The sequence below is a fragment of the Talpa occidentalis genome, unplaced genomic scaffold (assembly GCF_014898055.3).
Source record: "Talpa occidentalis isolate TD23 unplaced genomic scaffold, MPIMG_talOcc4v2.1 talOcc4.12, whole genome shotgun sequence".
Lineage (NCBI taxonomy): Eukaryota > Metazoa > Chordata > Mammalia > Eulipotyphla > Talpidae > Talpa > Talpa occidentalis.
Window position 1 is genome coordinate 82,518,031 of NW_023601212.1, and position 20,018 is coordinate 82,538,048.

The following is a 20,018-nucleotide window of genomic DNA, read 5'->3' on the forward strand; positions in this document are numbered from 1 at the left end:
GTAGACATTCTTCACTTGTTCTCAGTCTTAGAGAGAAAACGAAATGCTTAGAAGCATTCTGTCTTTCACTGTTAGGTATGATTTTTTAATAGATATTCTTATCATTGAGGCATATCTCATTATGAACTTGCTGAGTGTTTTTGTTATGATTAAATGTTGGATCTTTTCTAATGCTTTTACTGCATCAATTAATATAATCATATAATTTTCAGATCAGTTTGTTTATTCACATGGTGGATTGACTTTCCAAATTTTGATGCAGCCTTGCATACTTGGAATAAATTCTACTTGGTCATAGTGTATAATTATTTTTATGTTGTTGGACTCTGCTATATTTTATAGGGGATATTCTGCATTTACTTATTCATGAGCTATTTGTCTGTTGCTTTGTCTTTCTGTGCTTACTGTCTTAGTCTGGTTTTGGTGTCAGGGTAATAGTTTCCTCATAAAATGAGTTTGGAAGTATTTTCTCCTCATTTTCTGAAAGAAATTGTGTAAAATGATGTTACTTCTTTAAATGTTTAAAAGTTCCAGTGAAATCTCTAGGCCTAAAAATTTCATTTGGAAAAGGTTTTAAAATTATGAATCATTTTCTGTAATACCATTCAGTTTCTATTTCATCTTGGGTGAATTACGATAATTTGTGATTTCCAAGGGATCTGTCCCCTTAGTTGTCAAATTTTGTGAGTGTAAAGTTGTTGGTAGTATTCCCTTAATATCTTTTTAATGGCTATAGTATATATAATGTTTCACTCCTGATATTGTTGATGGATTTATTTACTTTCTGTTCTTCCTAGAGATTTATTAGTTTTATTGTTTCATTTATTTTTCTCTGTTGTTTTCAATTTTGTTGATTTCTGCTCTTATTCTATTTATTTCTTTCCTTCTGCTTTTCTTTCCTTTTTTAAATTTCTTGATATCACTACTTAGTAAGAAATGTCTTCATTTCTAATATAAACATTTAGTGCTATAAGAATTTTCCTCTCCTCACTACTTTAGTTGAACCACATATATTTTGATATGTTTCACTTCATTCAGTTATAGATATTTTTATTTCCTTTGAGACATCCTCTCTAACCCATTGTCTGTTTAGAAGTGTGCTATTTAATTTTCATGTATTTGGAGATGTTCCTATTGTATTTTTGCTATTGATTTCTAGTTTGTTTCAGTTAGATCAAGAGCACATTTTGTGTAATTTCAGTTCTTTCAAATTAATTGAGGTTTGTTTTATGGCTCAGGATATGATCAATCCTCGTGAATGTTTTCATGAGAACTTGAAAAAAATAATGTGTATCTGCTGTGGGATCTTTTTTCCAGTCATGAACTTTAAGTAAAAAGAGCTAGAAAAAGGTAAGAAATCATGTGAACCTACCCCCAGACAGTAGAGATAGTAATAAAAAGAGTAGTTAGAGAGCTGTCACAGAAAATGTAGAAAATTACTAGATTTGGGAGATGGTTAAAGGAATTCTCTAGGATGGATCAACATACTTGGGTTTCTCTGACTGTGCAGACAGTATTGCCAGTAACCAAGATGTGGAATACACATCCTGAGTTGAGATCATAGGTTTATTTGAGATACACCCAGTTTTACATACCTGTGGTGACATCTAGGTGAACAGGCAGAAGAAAGTCTAAAGACGTAGATTTAGAAATCTCAAAATTAGTGATTATAATCTTACCTTCCAAGAAAAAGTCTAGGGAATGTCATTGAATGCAAGGTCTAACTACAAATGGGAAGATTTGAAGTCAGTTCTATATCAGAACTTTTAAGGTATAAGATCCTTACTGTTAAAACTACCTGAGCAGGTGAAGTTGCTTTGGGTATCAAATTGTAAGGGAAGCATAAAAAAAGGGAGAAACTGGACATGAGGAGGCTGGTTTTCAAGGAAGTTTTGTCTTTGGGAACTTGGAGTATGGAGTGAGATGTCTCCATGCTGGATCCCAGGACTCCTGGAAGAGGAAAATAAGCCTTGCTTAGACAAAGGGTAGAATTCCACTCCTGTATAGGAAAGCACAGCCTAATTCCTATAGATATATAGATAACATGGGAAGGGAGATTTATGGTAAGGGAGGTGGTTGCAAGGTGGCAATAAATTTCAAGAGCTTCTGTCCGGCATCCCCTTCATAACTGTTCCAAGTGTTTGTTGCAAGTTTTCCTCTATTTTACTTGTTGTAAGAAATGGCAAGGGCAGCATCTCACTCAAATCACAGCCAGATACAACCAAACATCAGGTTTTTCTTTTCAGAGGATATTTTTTAAAAATAAAACGTAAACTTCTCCAAATTAAAACAGAGAAGACTCTTGGCTGAACTCTTTACTAAAAAAGCACATTTTTCCCCTTAGCTGTAGACCAGAACTATGAGGAAACCCAACATAAAGCTCTGTAGCTAGGAAATAGAACATGTAATACAGTCAAACAAGTAACTGAAACTTGGTAAGGAAAACAAGAAAATTTGGAGTTTCTTTCTTAGGAATTGAAAAAACTAGAAGTGATCTCATCATTTTTGGAATTTTCTAACAGAATCACCTCTTTTGCTAGGCAGGGAGCCTGTTTATCCTGGTTAGAAGGAGAGAGCACCCTTGTAAAAGTGAACTACCTCATTGAAAGGTGAAAGGCAAGCTTGAAGCAGGCTCTAGGGTAGCAGGACTCTTGGCAGCTGGAGAAGGGGACCCCAGAGCTCCGTAGCTGTGCTGTGCTTGGTCCCACATCCAGCAGAACTCGTATTTCCAAAGCGCCAATGAAATAAGAACTTGGTGGGGGTGGGGGTGGGGTGCAGCACAGTAAAGAGGAAATAATATAAATTTTAAGCGCAGACATTGCAGCTGTTGCAGCCGAGCTAGAGGACAGCATATTTGGGCAGGAATCCAGGAAGCAGAAACACTGAGCATATAAAAGGAGCAAAAAGCTTTCTTGCTACTCTATCGATCGAAAAAAGAACAAGTCAGTTCAAAATCCATCAGAATATCTTTCTGGAAACTCAGAATTGGGGGAGGATGAGATGATCTTGACAGCCATTCTATTTTACCATCTTCCACACCCTAAGAGGGAAATTTGCCAGAGGGTTTGAGCTTACCATCAAAAGTCTTTTGAAAGTTTCACCCAGTTGAATATTTGCTGTTACCATTTTTAAAAAGCTACCAGTTGTGTTTGGAGGCTTCAACAAAATACCAGCTGAGAACTAGTATTGGATTCACCTAAAAATCCCCCATCTGGGTGAGCAAGCTGACAGGATGGAGAAGGGGGTGAATCTTTAGGATCCCCAGAATTCTGCTCTCTGGCAGGACAACCAACATCCTTGATTTCATGCTCTCCTATTTTAAGCTTAAAAATTACATTTAGTTCTTATGAAAAAGGTGTCAGTATGGCAGTACTCAGAGGTCACTAGGGAGCCACGTGGCCGTGCGCTCCACAGGAGCTGGCGAGCCCGCCTACATCCACGCCATGGTGTGTGCAGCACTGCGTGGAGCTGCTTGCTGTCTTCCGTCCTCGTGCTCTTTTTCTCCTGTCTCTGAGTTTACCTTTGAACCTTCCGTTCTTCCTCTGTGACTTTGTCCCTTGCATTTCTCCTGAGCTGGCCTCTGAGAGGGTAAACACATGGCATCACTGTAGAGAGGAGGGCAGAGCTGGTCTGAGCAAAGCAGCCCTATTTCCTAGTTAAGTGATATTTGCCAGGCACCCACACAATGCCTGGCTCAGTCAACAGTGACATCCATCTCCTTCCCTTCCTCTCCCCCTTCCACTCCCCCATCCCATCTTAAGGCTCCAGCCTCCTATCAACTATTTCCCTTCTATCTGCTCCCCATGCCCTGCAGAGCTGGGACTCACCAGCCTTCAGTGAGAGCATCACGCAGCACAGTCAACCCTTCGCCTCTGAACTATGAGGCAGCCTCTTCCCCCTCCGACCACTACGTGGGGAGGCTGGCTAAATGGGTCTATTTGTAAGAGCAGTGAAGGTCTCTAAATCTAGGAAGGCTGGAGCATGAGGGTCAGAAGCCCCTGAAGTTGCATCCAGGGGTGACTTGTCCTGTCCTGCTGTCCCTCTAGGGAGATCTGTGTGCTTTGTGTCCTAGAACTGATCTGGACCTGGCCTTGAATTCCACAGCTGTGAAGTGGGAGAGAGAACAGAGGACATTTGTAATGTCCCCTGGGTCTGAGAATCTATGATTCTGCATCTATTTAATTCATGTTTTAGCTTCTCAAGTCTCTTTCCCTTAGATGCTTTTCCAAGCAGCAGTAAGCTCATCTGAAAAATTACTTTATGTTCTGAATGTGTGATGACTGGCAGTGGATCATAATGATAGCAGCTAACATCAGTAAGCATTTCTGTGGTGCCAGGGACCTGCTACCTGCTTTCATGTCTTGTTAAACTTCATTCTCACCATTACCTGGTGGAGTGAGTTATTTTAATTCTCACATTTCACAGATGAGCAAACTAAGGCTTTGCAAGTTTAAATTATTCCAGAATACAAGCAGTGGAGCCAGGTTTCAGACCAGCGCTGACCCAGCTTTAAACCACCTTCTGCTCTTCTACCTCCTTGCGTTAGGAGCAGGGGACTATAGTGCCAAGAAACTCCTGAGAAAGTACACATTTGCTGGAACTTCCTCAGACCCCTGCCCTGCCACTGTCAAGTCCCTGGGGAGAGTGACTGAAGAGGACAAACCTGCAATTCTGCAACAGGAGTGCTGGTGTCACCTGCAACCAGGTGTGGGCCAGACACTGGGCTTCCCCTGGTTCTTGACCCCACACAAACCAGACACACAAATGTGGATTCATGTCCAGGGATGAAGTATAGGTGACTGCTTCTCAGGATCCAGCCAACCCAGTTGATCTAATTAGATGAATGGAAGAGAAAGGCAGAGGACGAGAGATCTAAATCCACTGCCGGTTTCTCCTGCTCCCGGCAGCGTGGCTGCAAGGAAGCTGAGTAAACTCATTGATGTGACCACAGCCCACATGCCTTCAGCACCTCGAATTCCCTCATCCCTTCCAGGCTGGTCTTGATATTTCCTGCAGCCTCTGGCTTGGCTCCCTTCCATGGTTAGAACTTGCCATACAAATCTGACCCAAAGAGCTGGAGGTGGTTGTGTAACAGAGGACTTTATTTTTAATCATAGAGCCAGGAGCTGTGGGACATCTGAGTTTCACAGAGATTCTGGACACATCTCTCAAGGTCAGCTGGCAGGAGCCTCTGGAGAAAAACGGCATCATTACAGGTGAGAGTCCCCATTTTCCAAAAAAAGAAAAAGCAAGTTTACACCAGCACAGGGAGGCCGAGACTGCTTCCAGCAAAACGGCTGACAGAGTGTGCCTGTCTGTCTGTGTTTTTACCAACTGCCACATCAGCCTGGGGCTTGGTTACCCACCAGGGCCAGCCCCAAAAGCCCAACCACATGTGGGGGCCTTCCCCTGCATGGGCTTCAGCCTCAGAGATCAGACCTGGTCTCCTTGCATTCTCTTACCAAACCTCTCAGATCTCTTTGATCACAAGAATGCATTACTTTATGGTGTTTTTCTCCCACACACTTTTATCTCCCTTAATTCTCATGTAAACACAATAAGGCAAACACTGAGATTAAAACTGTTGTAGACGAGGAAACTGAGCCTGGGAGAGATGAGGTGGTCTTTCCTCTTCAGCACATGCGCACTGAATGCCTACTCTGTGCAGGTGCTGTGCTGAAAGTCTGCAGATCTGGAAAGGCCTAACGTGGGGCAGAGCTGACGAGGCCTCCTGCTAGAGAGATTTGAGGGCTCTTCTTACAAATACGCACTTTCAGGCCCCGCCCTGGCCTTTCAGAACACACTGCACACTTGACTTCTGTTTTAAATCTTAAAGGAAGCCCCATAGGTGTAATCATTTGAGTTGAGCCAACATTTCACAGCTAAGCGGTGGTTTCCAATAGTTCCAATTTATGATCATCTGTGTTCTCCAGCTATTAGGCCTTAATGAACTCATTTTCGTATTTTATTTAAACAAATACCTGTAGTCACAAGCAACAGTTTATTGTTTATTGTGGAACTTGACCTTCAAAGCCCTGACTTTTGGAGTTGGAGCCAGCAGGCAGCTTGCACTCCTGATCCTGGGCTGGGGGGCTCACTATAGCAGAGCTTCGGGCAGACATTCTGCTTTTGTCCTCCCTGGGGTCACATTGCCCCCCCTCTCACTTTGTCTGGCCCATGCCACCTACACCATAATATGTGCCTGGCATCCCAGAAGACCTGCCTAGAGGTGTGGCCTGCCAGTTGTCTCCGTGCCTCACTGGCTGTCCGGGCAGCACCTGCCCTTAGCAAGACTGGCCCTGGCCCTGGCCACTCTGCCCCCAGACAGGTCAGCACCCTCCAAATCGAAGTGGGTCTCCTATGGAGCATTCCAACAGCTCCCTGGCCTATTTTACCAAGCGCAGCAAGAGAAAAACAATGTTTTAGGCAAACCTGGCCTCTAAAGCCATTTTCTGGAAATGTTGCTGTGGCTCTGCCATCCCTTTGAAGCCTTCCCCATTAAAGCTGTAGGTGGCTGTTAGAGGCAGATGACAGCATAATAGCCTGGTCCTTTGCACAGCGTCATGTGGTTGGAGGCCTTATAGGAAATGATAGTTTATCAGCCTTGGTGCTAGTAAGCGGAGAGCTTCCCCTCTGCCTTGTTTTGTTTTAGTTCAGGACCAAGAAGAGGGAAACGCTGAGTAGGGGGTGGCCCACCCACCCCAGAAAATTGCCCACTGCACTCTCATTGTAAATTTCAACCTCTCCCACTCTCCCTCCGTAAACTCTGATTTATGAGGGCTGGGATGCAGACAGACAGTTTGTGATTGGATGTACTGCTCTCTTGTAGGGAATTTACTTCAGATCAACAGAAAATTATTTCAGAAGCTCCTACAGTCGTTAGTCTCAGTTAGGCAGCCGTTCAGAGCAGGTAGGACGCCAGCTGGAGGCACTGCTCCTGGCAGGGGCTGACTCCTCGCTCCTCGCTCCTCTGCATGCAGGAGCCAGAGGGAACACTTCTGGGCCATCCCCATGCACCTCCCAGAAATAACGGAGGCCTCTCTGCCCCACGTGCCACTGCTGTGTCCCTGTGCAGACTTCACATGGCCCCTTTCTTAGGCATCTAAGCCAGCACTTTCTTTCTTCAGGTATTTTTGAGGGTCTTGGCTTAGTTTGTACCCACAGTAACTTTAACATACCAAATTATTAATTTTGATACTAATAAATCCCAGCACTTACCCAACATGCTAGAATTGCTGTGTTTGGCCTCCAGGCCACCATGATGTAAAGGTGCTGTATTTTGGTAGATTTTGATGCAGAACAGCTTTTAAACAAATAAAATTGTGTGACAGGGAGGCTGTGACACTAAAGAAAGCCTCCTTCTCCTGTCCACTTGAGTAGACCCTGAGTACCAAACTATTCAGAGATTTTTCAGACCTAAGCACCCAGTTGGGGGATGATTTCATGTTTCCTCCTAGGTGGCAAGGGTTGGGGAGAAAGTGGCACTGCAGGAGGCACCTTCAGCAGCATGAGGAGCCTGGGAAACCGTAGAAATCCCCCCAACTGCTGGCAAGTTCACAGCTTACTGCACCTTGGTTTTCTCCTTTGTGAACTGGAGATAAACATGGTTCCAACCTCAAGGTTTATTGTGAGGATTAAAGGAAATTAACACGTGTACAGAAAGGCCGCCAGTACTCTCTGTACTGGAAGTTACTAGTATTCTCAGCCTAGAAGGCTTGTTGTGGTTGTTATCTTCATGGTACATTTTGTTCCCAATCCTGGCTAGAGTGCTGGCCCCCGGAGAACGAGCAGGGTTAGCCATCAGGATGGTTAAGGAGGAGTCTCTAAAGTCTCAACCCAGGGCTAGATGGGGACTCCAAGGTCACGGTTGGGATGGGAAAGGGCAGCTGTGCGAGGGCACATGCACGAGCCCCTGGAGAAGAGAAAAAGCAAGGCCCAAGGCCAAGCTGAGAGCCATAAGCAGACGAGTTCAGGGTTAAGCGGTCTTCAGGGGCCTGGGGCAGAGACCTTGGAGCATGGCAAGGCCTCAAGCAGGCATGCAGCTAACATGATTTGACAGTTCTGATGTGTGTTGAGGCACCAGGTACGGCATCCATGCCCTGCCTGCCTCTGCTCCTCACATGCCCCCGCAGCCCGGGAGCCTCAGTGCCATGCCCAGAGGTGCTGGACCGTCAGGTTCCGTGGGGTGGCAGGCAGGTGGCGGCTTCTGATGTTAGGTTTTTTCCAAAATATTAAAGTCCCAAGATGCTTTCCTCTAAATGCTTGTGTGTCTATGAGTGCAAGTTTCTAACTGTATTTACTGCTTCCATGAGGAGGAGGAAGAGAGCTAAGGTGCCTCCCGTGCTTTAGCGCCCCTGGGCTCATTGCCTGGGAAGAGGGAAGAGCAAGCACTTTCTCGCTTCCCTTTGTCTCCAGGCTCAGGAGCTCTTTCCATCACTGTCTCCCCTTTACCAGACACTCCTTAGCCTGTTCTAATCACATAAACTCCCCTCCATGGGGCCAATTCAGGGGCTAACTGGGCCTTTTTTCTCTGAGACCCACATCATGATGGAATCTGAAGCTGAATAAATTGTGATTATGAGACCCCATTGGACTGAACAGAGTACAAGGGAAATCAGATTTCACTAGGAAAACAGGGGATTCAAAAAGAGGGAGGCAGAACCAGAAGACTTTTGTACTCAGATAAAACACTGGAAGGCAAAGCACTATTTACAATGAAAGAGTGCCGGACACATCATTTCATAGCAGAAAAAGTAGCAGTAATTCCACAAGTTAGCTGGAGCCCAAGAGTAGGCTACTGACTGGGTACTGCATAATGAGAGCATCAACTTCTAAAAATGCAACTGCTGATAAAATGCATCCAGAATTTGACAAGAGACAGTTGAATCAAGTGAAGCAGACTGGCAGTCTTTATTCTTCATTCCATGCACTGGGGACCAAGGTTACCAAAATGTTGCACAGGCCCTGCCCTCCTATAGCTCACTGTCACGGAGGAGAGGACCACTGTGGATTGAAAAGTGATGCGATGGAAATTTCTGGGGGAGCACAAAGGAAGGAGCCCTTTCTAGTAGGGCAGTGGGTTGTCATCACTGTTGTCTCAGATCTGCGCAGGTGACAGAGGTGCGGTGTCCAGCCTCAGCTCTTGGCCTTCAGAGGACCTAAATTAACCCTCCTGTTATCAATTTCTAGGCTATCAGATTTCCTGGGAGGTGTATGGTAAGAACGACTCTCGTCTCTCACACACTCTAAATAGCACAACTCACGAATACAAGATCAAAGGACTGTCCTCTCTCACCACCTACACCATCGACGTGGCTGCTGTTACTGCTGTGGGGCCCGGCCTGGCAACATCATCCACCATTTCTTCTGGAGTGCCTCCAGGTCAGTAAAATCTTGGCGAGCTTTCCTTGCCTCCGCATTTCAGGGGCTAACTGGGCCTTTTTTCTCTGAGACCCACATCATGATGGAATCTGAAGCTGAATAAATTGTGATTATGAGACCCCATTCTTTGTACAGACGCTGCCTGCCAAGGTGGTTAGGGGTGAGTGGATAATGCCCAAACTCAGCTTCGTAGTCTAGTGTCTTTTTAGGGTGGCTTAACATTTCTTTTTTAGGGTGTGGATTATGGGAATGTGCTTATGGGAGGGAGGAAAGAGATGGATTCCATAAAGTGTGAGCCTAAGTGGAGGACCACACAGTAGAAAAACACAAACTTTGTGTTATGTGGGTAATAAATTAAGAACAGGAAGTGAAAACTATTCACTGAACAAAACAATAAAAATTTAAGTTTGAATTTAAAAAACAAAGTAGGAAGCAATGTGAAGGAAAGGTAAAGAGATGGGGGGAGAAAAATATAAGCAATGGTGCAGTATTCTTGCTAAATGAACAGAGTGCTTGGGTTGAATTTGACCTTGGTGTGGACATGGGTTACACCTGCTCTCATGTCCTTTTTGAAGTTCAGATCTCTTCCTAAATAGCCAGCTTACTTCTTTTCAGCTTTAGAAAATTATTACTCACTTTTCTCTCTAATTGTAAAGTTTGTATTTAAAATGAAAGTGTTTTTTCAAGGATTCACAGGTTCCTGTCATGAGAAAATACTGTGGAGTTATTAGTTCAATTCTGAGATTAAAGCCATAAATCTCTTGCCATTTAAAAGTCATCAATTTGCCTTAGTTTAGTCTTTAAGGAAAGCATGGAGCCTCGGTATAATGCCCTGAATGTAAAGATCCCTTTCCAACAGCATTTACTCCGTACATAGACCCTCAGATCCAGTTCAGTCTTCATAACCTAATTGCTGTCCTGGAAGGGTGACGTGCGCGACCTGAAGAGAATACACAAGTGAAATGTATGCAGAATAAAAAGCCTACAGTGATAAACCTGCTCCTGCCTCATCTCACATTCCGCTCTAATGAGCCAGCAGCCTGTGTTGTATGTGGTGTCAGAGAAGGACGAGGGGGACATGTTTCCTCTCATCTGGCAGTATGACCTCATATGGCACTTTCTGGAAACCACGAACAACCTATACTGCCAGCAGTGGAGCCTTGAGCCCAGCACTGTCCCAAAGATAGCCCAGTTTTTCTGTCCACCCATAGATAGCCCCATATCCTCCCTCAAAGGTGGTGGTTCTGACACTGTCCAGGGCATCAGAATCACAGGGGCTTCTTAAGATTGCTTGGCCCCCTCCCTCGTGTCTACTCTGTGACTATGAGGCGTGGCTGGAGCGTTTGCCTGTGGAACAACTTCTCAGGTGATGTCTATGCAATTGGTAATTTTTTAAAAGGCACTTGCAAAATAAATCTCTTCTTGAAAGAAGGAATTCTTTGTCTTGCAGAAAGATTAATGTTTCCCAGGTAGATAGTCAGCTCCTGCAGCGCCTACTGAGAGCATTTAAAGCCAGTTCCCAAAGCTCGTACTTAAAATATTGTTACTGTGCTGAAGTAGTGATGATGGTGGTAGCGTGTTCTTTAATTTGCTTGCACATGGCAACTGAGAACCACATTGAGAGGGAGGGAGGGAGGGCGTGTGTTTGACCAGAGTTTTCCCTGAGATGGTCTGGGCACTGTCCAACTGGGGCAGTACACCAGTCCTGCTGACCTCCACCGGCCTCCACATCTGATTACTGTGACCTGAGCTGTACAGAAACTGCAGAGTGAGGACAGGAGGGGAGAGGGGACTGGCTGCTGGGACACCTCTGATACCCCAGGTGAAGGGAGCCACGGAACTGCTATGGCTTCATTTACAGGTCAGATCACCTGTGGCTGGAGATTGCTCTTGAGACTTCCCTGAGCGATCTAAGTATTGACTAGAAGCAAAATCACATTATGATGGTCACTTAGGGGGACTGTCTTATGTTTGCTGTGGTTGAAGTTTACATCCATTAGTGACTAAAGAACCATTTACGAAGCCAGAGAGCCGAGGAATATAAAGAAGAGTCACTTGTCCTTCGATTTAAACATTTTCTGCTTCAAACTCATTAAACTAGATATGAAAAAGGACCCTCGAGATCCTAGAGAGCTTGCCTCTGCCAATACTGAATTGATCACCAAAGTGGTTGTGTTGACTCTGTGCAAGACCTGGTTTCAAATACCCCAAGCAATGGCACAGCAGGAAGTCACTCCTCAGAAACAGCATGGTCTGACAGCCCTTTTTGGCGACTTGCGTTGTCTTTTCCCCTCTTCATTCTGCCCCATTATCTTTCTCTAGAGAGTATTTTGCGTTGCACAACAATATAAGAGCTCTCATCCTGAGCTCATGGTAATCACTTCTGACTTGGACAGGCTCTCTGGGTGAGCAGCCTACTGCAGGAGGAGTAGGCGTGCCATGGGTGACCTCAGATGATGGGCACCTCCTTCAGAACCACCTTCCCTTCATTTAGTTGCCAGAGAAACTGAACACAGGCAGAGTGTGAAGAGTTCTGCACTTTCACCTGCATTCAGTTGTCCTGGAAACCAGTCCCAGGAAGCCTAAGCCCACAACCTACACACCTACCCATGTCGTGCTGCCTGGAAGTAACACAGGGCCGTGGGCACGCTCCTGTCCCCTGTCCCCATTCTCTTTCCAAGACAGCGTAGTGGTCATAAAAAGGAGTGGTCACATCTTTTAGGAGCCTAGAAAGGATAGTGGTCATGTCTTTTAGGAGCCTGGAAAAATTACCTTCATTCATCCTTTCTTCATCCAAATACCTATGAATTACCTATTGTGTACAGTGGTGAGTAAGACATGGTCCCTACCTTCAGAGTTTATCCCCTAAGAGGTTACATGAGTATGTCTCCAGTGCCTCTTCAGATGACTTGGAACCTGATGGGTGACCCTATTAAAGTAAGAATTATGTTGTGAGCATGTCCTTGGGAAAGTTTAGCTTCTCCCTTTCACGGTTTTGAAAACAAACCCTATTTTTGGCAGCATGGTGTTTTGAGACTATTTACTTGCTGACATGTTTGATATATTTCCTGAGCTGTGACAGAATTTAAATCTCTACTTTTCCTCTCTCATTTGTCTCTAGAACTTCCTGGTGCCCCATCCAATTTGGTCATTTCCAACATCAGCCCTCGCTCTGCTACTCTTCAGTTCCGACCAGGCTACGATGGGAAGACATCCATCTCCAGGTGGATTGTAGAGGGGCAGGTATGTGTCTCAACTAAGGGTCAGAGTTTCCTAGGAGTGATACTGGGGTCTCTACTTGGGGGCAGTTAAGTGATGCCTCTGCAGAACAATGACTCACGGGCTGGAGCTGCTCAGCCGCCTGGGAGGTGGCTGTGTTTTAGGATCAGAGAGCCAGAGACTGGAGACAACTGAGGTGCAGGATCACCTTGTCACTCCCCACCAGCTCTATATCTTATGATCTCATTCCTGAATGATTTTTTTCTACTTAACTATTTTCTTACAGTACTCAAAATGGTACTTTTTTAATCAATCTTTCCTCCTTTAGTAGCTCATCTCTGAAAAGAAATACTTCCCCTCATCACTTCAGTTATTTAGTTACCCTAAAAATGGGAAGGAAGGTAAATTCCAAATCCTTTTCCTTTGATTACCAATTTCAAAGTAATCTGGTCATCTAGTTACTTCCGATGTTGAAAAAATTTTTCTTTTTTTTTTTTTTCCGCACTGCTATCTCTTTCCCAAGTTACCAGTATTTTTTAATATATCCATTTTTAATATAGTCAGTGCCTTTTAATCACCTACAGTTATTATTCTTTTTGAACCTAATTGACCCATCTTTGGCCAGGGGTCAGGCCTTCATGTTCTATGCTTCAACAAGAGAACTCTAATCTTTGATGATATCTTTGCTTTCTGATACAATAGGATGCCTTAGATTCACCTATGACTGCCTGCCCCAAGTGCAAATTGAGCTACAGGATTCTTACCTGGCAAGTTTAGTGTCAAGTGGCATTTAAAGACCCAAATCTGGATATAGGGCAACTGAGGGTTGCTAGTGGTTGGTCATTGCTTCTAAACCTTTCCAGTGCACACACAGAGGACATACATACTTTTTTGAAACATCATGAGATCATAATGGTATTTCCAATGCAAATTGAAGATTACTTAACTTGGAATTTATATTTTAAATACCTTTTTCATATGCTAAAATTGTTTTTAATATTAACATAATTACTCATTTTCTTTATCCTACTATTGTATAAAAAGTTTTCAAGCTGTAATTTCAATGCCACTCCTAACAATAAGGCTACTGAATGAAATTTAAGCATTTTTTTGTTTCTTAGACTGTATTCCACTGTGGATGTACAGTCAAAATACTGAATTCTAAATTCTTTTCTCTGTGCAGTTATATCACCAACTAAATACAAAATTAGGTTTATTCATTTCAGAGTTTTTGTTTTGTTTTGTTTTGCTCTTTTGCTTCAAATTTTAGTGATTGCTTTCTTTAAAAATCCTTTTGCTTTTTTAAAACATTGTTAAAACATCTTAAATTGAATATATTTTTGAGCATGTCACTGATTTACATGATCTCAAAGACAAAACTATAGAAAAGGCATAATCATATAAGTTCATGTTCACCTTTTCCTTTTACACTGTCACTTCTCTCCTCCAAATGCCCCATATTAGGTTTTAAGTTTATTCTTTCTTGGTTTTTTGAAGCATAAGCAAATATACATATATGTGCCCACCTTTCTTACATCATAACATGCTGTGCCTTCCTATCTTCAACTGGCAACAACCCCAAAGATCACTCTGTACCTTGTGTGGAGAGCGCCCATATCCCTTTTACAGTTGCAGAGTCTTCCCTCATGTGGATGATTTAAGGTTTGTTCATCTAACCAGCCCTCTGCTGTCAGGCATCAGGGATGTACACTAGTTTTCTGTGGCTGCAATAATAAGCTACTAACCCTTAGTGGCTTGAATAGCACAAATGTATTCTCTTGCAAGTCTGTTGGTTAGAAATCCAAATTGTATTTCATGGACTCAAATCAACGTTTCAGCAGCATTGCATTCATGTCTGGAGGATCTAATTCCTTGTTGATTCAAATGGTTGGCAAAATTCACTTCTTTATAGTTCTAGAACTGTGCGGGCTGTGAGCTGAGAGCTGTTCTTAATTCCCAGTGGCCATCACATTCCTTGGCCTGTGGCCCCATTCTTCATCTTCAGAGTCAGAAATGACTGGTCAAGTCTTTTTCAGGTTTCAACTCTCTCCTCCTTCCATCAGATCCATTTTCTACTTTTAAGGATTTGTGTGATTGTGTTGAACCACAAAGCTAATCCAGGATAATCTCCCTATTTCAAGGTTTTTAACTTTAATCACTTTTCCAAAGTCCCTTTTCCCATGTAAAGTAATATACTCACAGGTACCAGGGATCATGGTGTGGAAACCTCTGAGGCCTAAGCATTTTGTATTTTTGCTACTATGTGTTTGGGTTAGATTCCTAAGAGCAGTATTGTTGAATCAAACAACTAATGTATATGTGAATTTTCTAGAAATTACCAATTCCCTCTTCTACAGATTGTAGCATTTTGTGTTCCCATCACATTTTGCGTATGTAATTTTTTGTCATGCAAAAAAAATCTGAAGTCTAATTTATCAATCTGCTTTTACAGGTTTTTAGATTTTTGAGTCATATTGCAACAGTTTCCCCCATGCTCAAGTTATAAAGGCATTCATCCAATATTCTACTGCCACTTTTAGTGTTTCATTTTTGTATTTTGATCTCCATTATTTGGAGTTTGCCCTTATATAGAGAGTGAGGTATGACTCTATTTTTATCATTTTGCAAATAGCTATGCAGTTGTTTTAAAGCCATTTATTTTAAAGTCCATTTTTTTTCTCTTCCTGATTTGTAAAATTAAATTCCCATGTGTACTTGAGTCTATTTCTGAACTTTTTATTCTATTCTATTAGTCTGGTTATTCATGCACTAACTCCACATTGTTTAATTATAGAGGTTTTAAATTACATTTTAACATCTGGTAAGATCTCCCCAGTGCCCCCAGCAATGCGTGTGTGAGCGCACACACACACACACACACACACACAGAGCTTGACTTAGTTAGGATTTTCCTGGCCTTGTGATCTTGTATGAGGCTGAGTCTTTCTATCCAGAAATATTATGAGTGTTCCCATTTGTTTAATTCTACTTTTGTTAGCTATTTTCTTCTTATGAAATCACTACATGCTCTCAGAAAGGCAGGAAAAATGATCCTGACTCTGTGATCTGGACATACTACTTAACTTCTTTGTGAACCTTAATTTCCTCACCTGTAAAATATGGTCACTGGTACTATTTGCAAGATTTTATGTGTATTTGTAATTTCATTTTCTGACTTTGCTGCTGGCATCTAGAATCACTATTGATTTTTGACCATTTTTCTGTATTGAGTGAACTCTTATGTGTTCTAAGTGCTTTTACAAATATTAACTCATGTAATCCTGATAACGATTCTGGAGTGGTTGCTGTTGCGTTTCTTAGAGATAAGACACGCACGGGTTGCAGTATCAGGGTCACACAGCAAAGCCAAGGAGTCAGTTTGCACTGGAACATCCTGGCTCCAGGATTCACACCTGTGACCTGGGTATGTGCCCCTGCTCAGCCTGGTGTGTTGGTGTCGTAATCAGAAAATTTGAGAATCTCCTTGTTAGCTTGTTACTTCTACTAAAGTTTTCTATAAATAAATCACATCATCTATTAATAGTGACAGTTTGTTTCTTCCTTTGATATTTTTACATCTTTTTTCCCTCTTTTTTGTCTCTTTTTATTAATTCATTCTGTAATCTTATTGAGAGAACTAAATCTTGTATCATATTAAATTGGAACAGTGTTAGAACAATCTTTGTTTTATTACTAACTTCAAAGAAATTATTTTACTATTTAATCATGTACATTTTTAGTGGGTTTTTTGGCTACCTTTTAATAAGCTACCTACATTCAGTTAAGACAACTTTCTTCTAATCCTGTTTGTTAGGTGTTATTTTGGGGGGGGGGGCTTTTAAGAAATAATAAAGAAGTCTAATTTTATCAAATTATGTCTTCCATCTATTGAGTTGTTCACTTGTTTTTTCTTCTCCATCTGGTGGGAAGGAAATGGGTATATGGATATTCTAATATCCAACTATTTCATTGTTCCTGAGATGAACACAACCTGATTATGATGTTTATTTGGTTTGGGCTATAAGATTTTTATATCTGTGTTCATAAGTGAACTTGGCTTTTTCTGGTTGTTGGTTTAGTTTTGAAGATCAATAGTTTCTTTTCTCACCAGTTTTCATAAACAGGAACTTGATTGCGTTGTGGACAGAGGTGAGAGGCAGGATTGCTGATGACCCGACCTCACTGGCCCAGTGGGATCTTGTGGGCATCTTTTTAAATGCTCGGCATTCTCAGTCCTGTGAGTCAGTGCATGGGGAGATTTTAACACACACCAATACCCAGGCCCCACCTGAAATCAGTTCATTGGATTCTTTGGGTCCAAGGCCTTGTTGGATTTGCATGTAACTTCCCAGATACAGAGTGAATGGAAAGCTATTGTCTCTGGTCCTGCTCCAGGGACCCAGAACCCTGGGTCTCAGAGGTGGGACTGCTTGGTAGCCAGCCCCTCCCCAGCTAACATCCTCTGCATGCAAATGACTTTTCATGGATGATCTAGACTTTCTGGATCTCTGTTTTGCTGGGAGAATGTGAGGGAGCTCCATCCTTCTCATCTCCATTGAACAAAATGCACCAAGTCCCATCCCCACCGCCATTCAGCCCCACTACCTTGGCTGCTCAGAGTGAGGACGCACTTCCTCAAGCGCTCATCTGTGCACCTAGGAGGCCTCTGGTTTTCTCTGACCAATAAAGCTTTGGGGATGCAAGTCCTTTTTGGGTTATCTTGTTTACCATATTACCAGAACTGGAAGAACTAAGAAATATTTTCTAAGACATTTTAACATTAACTCAGCAAGTTTCAAAATTCTGGTAGTAGTACAGATGGCTAAAAATTCAAAAACAAAATAATGTTTCTCCCCCTAAAATTCATTATCTGAACCATTTGTGTTTTAATGTTCCTAGAGGGTAAATGTTCATTCTTGGGGGGAAAAAAGCAGCTTTGTTCTAAACCCCAGAAGGTAAGGATTATAGAGCTTTTGTGGGCTCTCTAGAAAATAGCAGTGATTGGGAGGAGCTGTGCATTTCATCTGGATGCATTGAGAGCCCTGTGTAGAGGGCTCCATCCTAGAGCAGAGCACATGGCTGTGGCTTGTCTCTTCTCTGACGATGCCTGGTGTCACAGGAAAGCAATGTCGTTTTACTTCAAATATCTGGAGTGACTCCATTAACAGACTGCTACCCTGGTTTTATGCTGTAATAATTCGTACTCTTTTGGTTGAACAAGTTGTGCTGATTTTCAGTGATACCCTAAGATATCCCAAGAAAATCTCAAGAATGTTACCAACATTAGCATAAATATCCATTTGTTTTGGCAAACTCATCTTGTTTTCACTTGTGACCTGTTGCTTCTAACCTAAAGGACATATTACAGCAGGATATGCCTTGAATAGGCATCTCTTTAAATGCCTTTAAAGGCCTTAAGGCCAGTGTTCAGTTTTCCACAGACTCAGAATCTACTCTGACCTATGTACATCCTCCCCAGTGCTCACATGGCCCATCCAGGGAAAGAACACATCTGTGGTGCCTCTTCTCACTCTTAGTGCTGGGACTCCAGGCACAAGAAATGCCAGCCTGTTCCTCTCTGTGCCTCCTTCTGGCCTTCGCCCTGTTCCACGGATGACTGAGTCCGACTTGGTCCTCCAAAAAGGCCATGTCCTCCAAAAAGCCAGCCATGTGAAAACAAATAGCACAGACTTTGAGATGGAGGTGCTAAACTTGACTCCCAGCTCTGCTGCGTCCAAGTTTTATGACTTTTGGCAAGTCACCAAGCTCAGGCTATAGGTGCAAAACAGGGGTAACTGCATGGATATGTTACAAATTAAATTTCCTTTGAGAACCCGGTCAGCCTACAGGACAGTTCATGGCCCTATCCCAGGGCCTCTTCTCTAAGTGCCACACCCTCGTTATATTATCCCCCAGGATCCTACTCCAGTTATCTAAGAAGCTCTCCACGGTTTTCCTGCTCTAGACAAGCTCCAACTTTTCTGAACTCAAAGTAGTGGGGCTCTCTCTTGAGACTGTGAGTTGTGTAGGCAAAGCTTACTGGAATATTCCACACCCAATTCTCTCAAGCTGAGCAAACCAGCTCACGCTTTCCAGGCTGTAGTGGAAGCTTTCCCTACCCAGCCTCCCATCCAAGCAGCCTCCCACCTAAGCAGTGTGTGTTGCCTCCTACTCTGTGCCTGACCGGGGCCTAGAATTGGAAGAGGAGTTAAGACTCAGGAACAGCCAGTCCAGAGAGTCAGCCAGTGAATGATGCATCTCATTAAAACCAGTGAGGCAATGAGGTGATTGAGTAGAGGTTTACTTGGGGTGCTAACAGAAGTGGGGCTGAACCTGGTCAGTGGTTGTGGAGGTCCAGGAAGGGGCCAGCACCTGAGCCCATCTCAAGGTCCAGGCCAGGACTGGCAGCCTCCTACTAGGCCCTACATGAAAGCACGGAGTTTCTACTTCTTCCCTTTGATCTACAGCTCAACCGCGTCTTCTTTGCAGAAAAGTTTCCTTTAAATTCTGACCATTTTTAAAGTGCACCAAGAAGGTTTTATTACTCGGAGTTATCTTTAGTGAATTATGGAATGAAAGATCCTAATCATCAGAGGGGCCCATTGAAAGACCCTGTAATAAGCTGATGTTCAGATGTGGGTTTAAAAAAAGCAGCTTTTATAGGTATTTCTGGTTCAGTAATGCTTTGCTTAATTAGTAACCTTTGACTGTAGAGTGAGCAAAACATCTCTTCCCACATTTTTATGACGCACCATAAAAGGGGAGAATGCAAATGTGATATGTTTTCATTTACCACTCCTGTTTGCCTGCTCAGTCCTCTGTGAACCCCTGCCGTCTGCAGCCATTTGCTGAGCTCTAATAGCCAGAATCACATCTAGCCTCCTCAAAAGGCTGCTCTGAGCAGGATTTCCTATAATGAAGATGCTAGTGGTAACACTTTGGGTACAGATAAAACGGTTTTCATTCTGAAAATGGAAAGGGGGAAAAAAAAACCCACTTAGTGCTTATTTGTACATAATAGTAGCCATTTTCTTAAAAGGAACTGTTTTAGAGAGTGTTATGGGCTAATAAAATAAAGCAGAGACTGTTGGGCGCTGTTCTCTCGGTAACTAAAGGGTAGAGAGACGGAGCGCCAGGTGCCCAAGAGCCACAGGTAAGATGCTCATGTGCCCCGAGCTGTGTCTACATGATGGCCTGCAGGATGACACACTCCTGGGGAAAGTCAGGGGTATGAAGCAACGTTCTCTATCCCCAGGTGCACTTCCCACTGGGGGGCGGAATCTGACATGGGAAGGCCTCAGGCACTGTTTCCTTGTTCTGTTTGCTGATGTATTGGCCCAGGAGCACAGCGTATGTGTACCTGGTCACTGTTTCCCTGTTTCTCAGGGCCTCTCACAATAATTTGCTCCTCTCAGTGA

At 43.1% G+C, this 20,018-nt stretch overlaps 1 protein-coding gene across 3 annotated transcripts in view; it reads left to right on the forward strand.

Moving 5' to 3' along the window:
* The window catches only part of SDK1 (sidekick cell adhesion molecule 1), a 714,488-nt gene that overhangs the window by 575,348 nt on the left and 119,122 nt on the right, over window positions 1-20,018 (forward strand). For all 3 annotated transcript variants that reach the window (XR_008551224.1, XM_054693671.1, XM_054693672.1), the window contains exons 20-22: window positions 5,118-5,216; window positions 9,190-9,381; window positions 12,503-12,624. Coding sequence is in view for 2 of the 3 variants with exons in the window: in XM_054693671.1 (XP_054549646.1) it covers window positions 5,118-5,216; window positions 9,190-9,381; window positions 12,503-12,624 (413 nt within the window). In the remaining variant the exon portion in view is untranslated. The remainder of the gene's footprint in view (window positions 1-5,117; window positions 5,217-9,189; window positions 9,382-12,502; window positions 12,625-20,018) is intronic.